General features: G+C 40.6%; 1 protein-coding gene across 1 annotated transcript in view; it reads left to right on the top strand.

Moving 5' to 3' along the window:
* The window catches only part of LOC139748269 (ecto-NOX disulfide-thiol exchanger 1), a 217,819-nt gene that overhangs the window by 191,969 nt on the left and 15,242 nt on the right, over positions 1–10,608 (top strand). The window contains exons 12-13 of the mRNA XM_071661229.1: positions 466–588; positions 2,910–3,050. Of these exons, the coding sequence (XP_071517330.1) occupies positions 466–588; positions 2,910–3,050 (264 nt within the window). The remainder of the gene's footprint in view (positions 1–465; positions 589–2,909; positions 3,051–10,608) is intronic.

Here is a 10,608-nt window from a genome sequence, read left to right as displayed (position 1 = left end):
GACTCTTGGCCGAAGTCGGTCCCAAGTGAACATATAATCAATCATTGCACCAAATGAATGGCCACTGAGAGATATAGCATTTCCTGATGAGCAAGATGTGATGAACACCATGCATTAGCCCTGTCTTTCTTGCAAAATTTTGTCATAGGTACTCTCTCTCTTAGTACAATATCTCTCTCTTTCATATTCAAAACTGTTAAAACATTTTTGGAATATGTAGCATATCTATAGCATGACTTCACAGTAAAATGTTTAATGTTGTTTCTTATAAATAGCGGTTAAACTTTTGAAAGGATGTCTACATCACATTAGTTGAAATCTTTTCATTTCAAAATTATTCATTCCCATTCTTCATTTAAATCACATTGACTGTTTTTGAGACTCAGTAAAGTCAGACTTTGCAGTGGATGCTTCTGTGTCTTTCTTTCCCAAAACTTACATGCAAAAATTTCATTGGTGCTCCAGGAAATCAAGGAAATCCAGCTAGACGAATCAGATAAAGATGATGCTGAAGAAATGGACGTTTCTGATGAAGAGGACTCAGGACAGCCTGCTAGAAAAAAGATGAAGCAAAATGACTATCTCAAGGTAAGAGACCTTTGAGGTTGATTCTTTTAATTTGGGTGGATGGTTATCGAGTAGTGAATGGAATATTCTTTTGTCAAGAAATTACAAGGTGCTTTAAATAATGCTGCTTCATAGCATAGCTTCCAATGACCTAAAGGTAGGTAGTAGTGCATAGGTAGCCACTGAACCAGGGAGGTACATTACTGGTACTACCCGCCTGGGTATCAAGAAGATTAATTAAGGCTGCATAGTGAGTCTGCACTTCGTTGGTTGTCCCCAGACAGACAATCTCTCCTTGTCACTTGACAATACTTAACTCTCACAACTCATTGTTAGTAACTAGATTTTCCTCTGGAGAGTGCCCTGTCTTTTGGCAGAGTGGAATGAGCAATAGATAGTAGTAGTAGTGAGGAACATTAGGTGGAAGTATTAGATAGTAGTAAGTAGAAACATTAGGTGGGAGCTTTGGGTAGAAGTAGTAGGATGGAACATTAGGTTGACACATTATGTAGAAACCGTCAATGGGAACATTAGGTAGGAATCACTGAAAACATTGTGCTTGAGTTGCTAGGGTGAGGTACTTGACCAAGAAGCAGCATTGGCATTGGAGTTCACTTGTTATGGAGACTTTTGCTGTGGCCACCCTCTTGACGGAGTTCCCAGAGAGAATGGGCATCAAAAATACATAGATTGATATACCAAAAGCCAGGTAAGCACATAGATTGATGGACCTAAAGCCAGGTAAGCACTACATAATGGTGGTAGAAAAGGGCAAACAAAACAAGATTTTATTGACGAGGTGTTGGAATTCATGTCAGAGAAAATAAACCAATATTTTTATAATTTACTGTTGCATATCCACCTTGAATATATTGATAAGTTTTGTTCACCCAACTTGAAAAATAAGACTGATGGAATAAAATGCAGTGGCAGCTTTTAAGATGTTTATTCGACTCAGAATCAAGACTTGTGAGGGATGTCTGACTTAAACTAATCTAATTAGGAAGGGAGGTTAAGAGGTCTTATACAGGTACTCCATTGAAAATTTCAAGTTCTTTGCCAGTCTTAACCAAAGCAGCTAGACTAGATTAGTTTGAATTTACTCACAATATTGGATGCTTTCTCCTTGGTAAATGTTTTTCTTTGAATGAGGCAAAGTACTTAGATAAAAGTTTTACTAAAAATGATGCAAAGTACACATTTTCTGTTATGATTGTCAGTATTTTGAATGAGAGCCGTTGAAAGCAGCACATATAAATCTAGATTTGACAGATACTTCACTTCAGGTCTGCAACGTGAGTTATTTCCTTTGTTAAGTGTAGATAGTAGTTGGTAGGCATCGACTGACCATGGAGTTATATTACTGGTACTACCCACCTGGGTAAAAGGAGGGTTAGTGATAACTGCACAGGAAGCTAGCACTTCACTGGTTGTCAGGTTGCACTTCTCTGAGCCAGGTAGCTGTCTCCTTTTTACCTCACTTACATGTGGACTGCTGCATTCTGTCGACAAACAGTTTCTTCGTGTCACACATAACACTTTACAAAACTCACACAACTCATTCTTTGTGACTATAGATTTCCCTATCCCTGTCTTCTGGCAAAATGGTTAAGAGCAATGGATAAAAGTAGTAGGTAAGAACATTCATCAGGAGGATTAGGTCCAGGTAGAAGTTGTACGTCGGAACATTAGGTAGTAGTAATCAATTGGAATAAGGTAGGAGCCTCTGAAAACACTGTGCTAGAGTTTTCCTCTCCCAGTGGCTTGTAAATGGTGAGGCACTGGAAGCTAAGAAGTGGCACTGGAGTTCACCTGTTATGGAGGCTCTTTTGCCATGGCCACCCCCTCAAGGGAGTTCCTGGAGGGAATGGGCTTCTGAGATATAGATAAATAGAAAGTTCCAGGCATTTCCCTTCAAGTCAGCTGTTTCGTTTTCTGTTCTCTCCAAGCTACCTGATATATTTCTCTCTCCTGTTATTACCTACAGCTTTAAAAGGGCCCAGGGGTTTGTTCCTGTCTGCATTTCATTGTATTCTGTGGTATTACTGTCAGTTTACATCACAGTTGCAGCCATTGCTCTTTGCAGCTTCTGTTGATTTTAATTCCTTTTTTTTATAGATAATTTTTGTTTTTCTGGTGAAAATAGAGGGTAATTGCTTCACTAATGTTCCTCATGTTAAGTCTTTGACAGTGGAATGTTTGCTGATAAAGGTGACAATGTTTTGGAGATATAGTGTTTTCCTCCTGGCTAAATTCTGATACTGTTTAGAGGTAGATATTATGATTTGCTATACTCATGTTTGGTTTCTTAATGCTTATGTTTCATTTTCTTTTTGTTTCAGGAGGAAAATGACAGCCTAAGATGTCAAATGGAAGCATATAAAAATGAAGTTGATCTCATCAAAGCAGATTTGAAGGCTGAGGTGTCAATGAGGGATGACCAGATTGAAGCTTTTAAGAAAACTTTGCAAGGAATGCAGCAGGTATCAGCTATGGTTGTCAGTTTGATAAAGGAGGCTCAAGTGCATTGTACAAATTTGTAACGATACAATATAAACCAACATCTACAGAAATTATCTTTGTCGTGAGACGATGTGATTAATGGAGTGCTCACACAGTTACTTTTCATTACTTATGATTGTAAAATTTTAATATAATAAGGGGAATGGGAGTTGGGGGCTTGGAATCCTTCTCTCTTATCATTTTCTAAAAGTAGGTACAGTGGAAGGGGCATGGAGTCTTCCTTGAAGGCTTAAGCTAGGGTATCTGAATGCGTGTTTTAAACCAGGATGAAAAGAACTGTAGAGGTATGTGCAATGCTCTAAATGAAACATTTGAAGAGTAAGGGAGTCAAGTGGTATGGAGATGTTTAGGGTTGTTGAGAGGACAGAAAATTAAGGGGCAGCATTCTAATACTGATTAGCTGTTGGACTGTGTTATAGAGTGCAAGAGAGTTAATTCAAGGTTGATGTTAGTTGAAATGAAGTTTAACAATGAGAGTTGAATGAGAATTGTTTATGCATGTGAAAGCAAAAGGATAGAAGAAAGGAGCCTTATGAATACTTTAGTATTTTTGATGCAAGGGATTGAATCATAGTGCTTGAGGACCTGAAAGCAAATTTGGGTGATGTGGAAGTAGAGGGTTTGATTAAGTGGGTATGAATGATGACAAGGAGGGGAAGTGAGAAGAAAAAAGAGAGTATCAATGAACTTCAAAAAGAGTAAGAATATGTTTTGGAAGGGGGTACCTTGTGTTAGAACAGGATGATGACAGTCAGGAGAACAGAAAGGGAAGGTAGAATAAAAATATAAGTAGATGAAATGAATATTTTGATGGACGGCAAACTTTTGCCTCAGAAATTTGAACATTAACTTTTGTTCCCCCTGCCTTTATGAATTGGCACTATATAGATGTTCTGTCAATCCTCCATGAATTATACATACTTTAAAAACCTTAATAACCAGTCAGCTTAACTAACCCCATTTCTTAAGAGTTCTTAATTCAGCTGCAGTTCAGTCTACTTTAGCAACTTTCCTGCACTCCATCTTACATGAGGCTTTCGCCAACTTTTTTCTTTTCGCTAAATTACTTTCCGTGACTCTCTCTGTTTGCATCCCTCCATGTTCATAATGTCCCTCATCTGTCAGGTTATTCTTGAACATATTGAGCAACCCTCCATATTATTAACTTACTCTCCTCTTCACCTCATTTCTGCCTTGTACTACTTGACCATTTGCTTCCTTTACCAATATCCTATTTGTTCTCTTTGTTTTCCCTACTTTTAACCTCTTTCCAAGACATTTTCTTTTTCTACCTTAAGTTTGCTCATACTCACTCACCTTAACTCATTTGCCCTCTTTTTCAGCCCCTGCATCTTTCTCTTGACCTCCTACTGCTTTGTATTGTACAATACTCAATCACTTGCCCTCTTTCCTTTCAAATAAAACCCTGAATCTCTTTTCTCTATTATTAGCATCTTAACTTCCTTATCTCATCATGTACTACCCTCTCTCACCTGTCCATGTCCCACACACTTCTCTTGCATATGTTAGTAGTGCTTCCAAAAATACCTCACATTCCCTCTCCCTTTGCTTTATTTATTTCACCTTTCCTCACTCAGTCTCTCCAGAACCTTTTCTCACAAGCCCATTTACCAGGCTTACTCACTTTCAAAATCTTCCCACTACACTTCGTAGACATTCACAAGTCTCCATTACCACTGTACTGCAATCCGTGCTTTGGCATATTCTCAGACCCATTATACCCAAGGTGTAACTACCACAACAAAGACACCAAACGCTTGCTGCACAGTTGCCATGCATTCTCCCTATTGTCATGTCCAGTGGATGCTGCAGGAACCTCATAAAGGTGATGGACTCCTAGGAGGGAAGTAAAAGGGTCCTTTTCCAGGGGCTCTGGAAGCACTGCACTCAGAAATAGGGACAGGACGAACTCCTTTGAGGCAAAAAGTTGTTTGAGGAGTTTGTTGTTTTGTCTTCTGGCAATGTAACAGCCTTGGCAAAGGTGTCTTTTCACCCTTGGTGATACTCTATCTTTTCAACTCTCATTTGCCCTCTTTTTCAGCCCCTGCACCTTTTTCTTGACCTCCTGATGCTCCCTCTTGTACATTTTCCAAACACTCGCCTTTCTATTAGGTAATGCCCTTACTTGGCTCTTCTCTTTCACAAACAACTCGACTTCCAGCACCTTTTTCTTGACCTCTTGATACTTCCTCTTGTACATTTTCCAAACACTCACTTTCCTTTCACTTTCACAAACAACTTAACCTCCTCACCTCACCATTCTCTACTGTTTCACACACATCCACATCCCTTCCTGCATCTCACAAGCTTCTGCACAAGTAGAAACAGCTTCCCAAAATACCTCTCATTCCTCACCCTCTCCCTGAGTTTTGTTTACTCTCACCTGCCAATCTTCACCCAATCTTGCGTGGTATCTTACTTTCTTTAACCTTTTCCCCTTTAATATCATCATTTCCTATTTTCCGAAAGCTTCTACAGCCTTTCATCATTGCCTCCACCAAGAGGTGTTGAGATCCCACCAGCTGCCCTTCTTGGGACACATATCCAGAAGTCTTTCATTTCTGCACTTATCAGTTCGAACATAGTCAAATAATATCCACTTACCCTCAACCCCTCTCACCCACGTATATTTATCATATCTGTCTGTCTATCTATATCTTTGATGCCCATTCCCTCCAGAAACTCCCATCAAGGAGGGGTGCCCAGTGCAAAAGAGTCTTCACTTAACCCTGTCCTTACATGCCTCCCTCGCATACAACTTTCCACGCATTGTTCTACTAATGCTGTCCCTCCAGTTCTCCTCCATGTCATGGGTGGTTTTCTTCTCACGCAAACCCCTTTAAACAGACTGTTGCACACTCTTCTTAACAGTACAGTCAAAGGGTATTCCTAGTCACCACGCCTTTTTCATCACACAACTCCACATACTTTTTTTCCCCCATATATATTACTGACAATATTTGTACCACTTTATTTGCATGTAAATTTTACTGTATTTTTCTCCTTGAAATACTTGTCTTTCTGTTCTTACCACATTGATTTGAGTTTTAGATCTTTTCCTTTTTCACAAACATCCTTTGAAGGACCCAGTAGTTTGTTGTAGTTTGAGCTCATTTGTATTTGCTAGTTAGAATTTTTGGTTCATCTGATCACACTCTCATAAAAATATCTATTCTAACTCAAGCAGCCCTCCTAAGCATAAATACTGGCACCTTGACAAAGCTGACTGGCATAACTTATGTAGCTTCTTTTCTGACTTTCCTTATGTGGTGATCCCTCTGTCTCTGCCAAATGCATAGCAGAGGGTATTCTTGCAGGAATGGAAGCATTTATCCCCTCTTCCACAAAGATTACCTTTTCATCCAATCTATGGCTCAACTGTTCCTGTTCTGAGGCCATTCAGGCAAGAGATTGGGCATATCGGGACTGGAAAAACTCTCCTTCCTCTGGCTCCCATTTAGCTTTTATCACTGCAAGCACGTTATCTCTGAGGCAAAGTGTTCCTGTATTCACAGGAAGTACAATAACCTCTTCTCGTCATCCACTGAAAGGTCTTTCTGGTCTGTAATTAAGGACATCTCTAACAACTTATGTTGCTCTTACTTTCCATCACTTTTCCCTTCTGATGTTACTATAGCTGTCTCTTCCATAGACAAAGCAATTCTCTTTGGTTCCAGTTTCTCATCTAACTCTAACTTGGATGATTCTAATATTCATTCACCCTCTGATGCTCCTCTTACTAATACTTCGTCTTTTCCCGTAATCTCTTCAGACTGTCCAAAAAGCACTACTTGCTCTGGACACAAGCATTCATCCTTGTGTACTGAAAGATAGTGCCTTTGAACTTCCACCTGTGCTTGCTCATCTGTTCTGTTTCTGTTTAAAAACTAAAACTTTTCCTTCTCCTTGGAAGCATGCATTGATACATCCCATCCCTAAAATAAACCATGACCATTCTGACCCCGCTAACTACCATCCTATTGCTTTGACATCTACCATTTCCAAAGTCTTTGAATCCCCCCCCTCAACTCCCATATCCCTAAAAACCTCAAAAGTCGTAGTCTTCTCTCTGATCACCAGTATCGCTTCCGTAAGGCAAGATCCACTGGTGATATTCTTTCCTATCTTACCAATGTCTGGTCATCATTCCTGAAAGATTTTTGGGGTCATATCTATGGCTTTTGATAGGGTGTGGCTTCCCTTCCTCACTTTGCTCCTTCATATTTAGCTTCCTCTTTGGCTGATCTATCTCTGTTGTTGTTGATGGATCAGCCTCCCTCCCTCTTCTCCATCAACAGCAGTGTCCCTCAAGGTTCTGTCCTGTCCCCTACACTTTTTCTCCTTTTTTCAATGATTTCCTCTCCTCCAGTGCACTCACGCTGACAACTCAACACTGCATTCATCAACATTCTTCAATTCTGCTCCCTCTTCTCTCACTCAGTCTGCATCTCGTCTTAATACAGCTTCCTCAGTAAACTCAGACCTGGACAAAATCATTTTTAAGTTTAATGCATCCAAGACAGTTTCTACCCATCTCTCTGTTGAAAACTCCTCACAACTCTCATCTCTCCTTTGACAGTGCTGTATTTCCACCTTCTAACTCATTGAACATACTTGGTGTTACTATGACATGCACTCTTTCTTGGAAACCCCACATTACAGGATTAGCTAAGTCTGCCTCTAAGAAACTGGATGTCCTGTTTAGATGTCAAAACTTCTGAACAGTCGCTCCTTTTATGTAAGGGATTGATTCATCCTTGTATGGAGTACTGCTCTCACATTTAGGGTGGTTCTAGTTCTGCATCCTTAAGAGTTGAGTCAAAAGCAATCCACCTTATAAACTTTCCCAAGCCAACTTCCAAACTTGACCCCATTGCCTTGTGCCACAATATTGGTCCACTTTCTTCTTTAGGTATTACTTTAGTTTTTGCTCCCAAGAGCTAGCTGCTTATGTGCCCCATCATTAGCTAGACCACAATATACTCAGCAAGCTGCTGCGTCACACGATTATTGTGTGACTACCAGCAGCTCAAGGGTGGGCCATTTTGACAACTGCTTCTTTCCCTACTTGTTGAAGCTTTGTAACTCTCTACCTTCTCATGTCTTTCCCAGTAACTGTGACCTGGCACGTTTCAAAAGACAGGTTTTTAACTTTCTCAAGAATCCGTAAATGTTCTCCCTTATCTTTTCTTTTTCCATTTAATAGTTTTCTCTATATTTCAATTAAGGCCTGGCCTTGATGTGGACTTCATTCTATGACTGGAGCCTTTGAAAAAGAAAAAAAAAAAAAGATTATGGTGAGGTGCTAGAATTGGCTGAATGCATATGTAATGCCATTGTATAAAGGTAGGGAAGACAAAAAGTGAATGTTTAAATTACAGAGGTACAAGTTTACTGGTAATACCTAGTAAGTTGTATAGGAGAGTGGTGATCAGTAGGGTGGTGGCATGCATAGAGCATCAGACTGAGGAGGATGTGCCTTCAGGATTGGTAGAGGATGCATGGATCAAGTTTTTGCTGTGAAAAATTTATGTGAGAAGTACTTGGAGAATGCAAGGCATTTGTACATAGCACATTCCTGGTAAATTATATGGGAGGGTATTGATTGAGAGGGTGAAGGCATGTACAGAACATCAGATTGGGGAAGAGCAGTGTGGTTTCAGAAGTGGTAGAGCATGTGTGGATCAGGTGTTTGCTTTGAAGAATGTATGTGAGAAATACTTAGAAAAGCAAATGGATTTGTATGTAGCATTTATGGATCTGGAGAAGGCATATGATAGAGTTGATAGAGATGCTCTGTGGAAGGTATTAAGAATATATGGTGTGGGAGGAAAGTTGTTAGAAGCAGTGAAAAGTTTCTATCGAGGATGTAAGGCATGTGTACGTGTAGGAAGAGAGGAAAGTGATTGGTTCTCAGTGAATGTAGGTTTGCGGCAGGGGTGTGTGATGTCTCCATGGTTGTTTAATTTGTTTATGGATGGGGTTGTTAGGGAGGTAAATGCAAGAGTTTTGGAAAGAGGGGCAAGTATGAAGTCTGTTGGGGATGAGAGAGCTTGGGAAGTGAGTCAGTTGTTGTTCGCTGATGATACAGCGCTGGTGGCTGATTCATGTGAGAAACTGCAGAAGCTGGTGACTGAGTTTGGAAAAGTGTGTGGAAGAAGAAAGTTAAGAGTAAATGTGAATAAGAGCAAGGTTATTAGGTACAGTAGGGTTGAGGGTCAAGTCAGTTGGGAGGTGAGTTTGAATGGAGAAAAACTGGAGGAAGTGAAGTGTTTTAGATATCTGGGAGTGGATCTGGCAGCGGATGGAACCATGGAAGCGGAAGTGGATCATAGGGTGGGGGAGGGGGCGAAAATCCTGGGGGCCTTGAAGAATGTGTGGAAGTCGAGAACATTATCTCGGAAAGCAAAAATGGGTATGTTTGAAGGAATAGTGGTTCCAACAATGTTGTATGGTTGCGAGGCGTGGGCTATGGATAGAGTTGTGCGCAGGAGGATGGATGTGCTGGAAATGAGATGTTTGAGGACAATGTGTGGTGTGAGGTGGTTTGATCGAGTGAGTAACGTAAGGGTAAGAGAGATGTGTGGAAATAAAAAGAGCGTGGTTGAGAGAGCAGAAGAGGGTGTTTTGAAGTGGTTTGGGCACATGGAGAGGATGAGTGAGGAAAGATTGACCAAGAGGATATATGTGTCGGAGGTGGAGGGAACAAGGAGAAGAGGGAGGCCAAATTGGAGGTGGAAAGATGGAGTGAAAAAGATTTTGTGTGATCGGGGCCTGAACATGCAGGAGGGTGAAAGGAGGGCAAGGAATAGAGTGAATTGGAGCGATGTGGTATACCGGGGTTGACGTGCTGTCAGTGGATTGAAGCAAGGCATGTGAAGCGTCTGGGGTAAACCATGGAAAGCTGTGTAGGTATGTATATTTGCGTGTGTGGACGTATGTATATACATGTGTATGGGGGGGGGGGCATTTCTTTCGTCTGTTTCCTTGCGCTACCTCGCAAACGCGGGAGACAGCGACAAAGTATAATAAAAAAAAAAAAACATATATGGATCTTGAGAAAGCATATGATGTGGTTAACAGAGATGCCATGTGGCAGGTCCTATGAATATATGGTTTGGGAAAATAGCAATGCAGTAAACAATTTTCATGGATGTTAGAAGGGAGGAGGGTGAATGGTTCCAAGTTGAGCTGAGTGTGCAATGTCACCATGGCTGTTCTGCTTATGGATTGGGTGGTGAGGGAGGTTTATGTGAAGTTTATGCTGGGGTTGAGTAAATGCCGTCAGGGATGACATTGCTATGGTTACATAATTGAGTGAGAAAGTGTAGAAGCTGATATCTTAGTTTGGGAGTGTTGTGATTAAAGGTAAAGTTAGAAGCTTTAGCTGAGGATGAGACAGGTTAGTTTGAGTTCAAAAAAGGGAGAATCTGGAAGAAATGGAGTGCTTTACATACCTAAGAATGGATATGACAGGAGTTAGAATTATGGGAGCTG

The sequence above is a fragment of the Panulirus ornatus genome, chromosome 73 (assembly GCF_036320965.1).
Source record: "Panulirus ornatus isolate Po-2019 chromosome 73, ASM3632096v1, whole genome shotgun sequence".
Classification (NCBI taxonomy): domain Eukaryota; kingdom Metazoa; phylum Arthropoda; class Malacostraca; order Decapoda; family Palinuridae; genus Panulirus; species Panulirus ornatus.
Note: the sequence above shows the minus strand (reverse complement) of the source record. Positions and strands in the feature narration are given on the sequence as shown.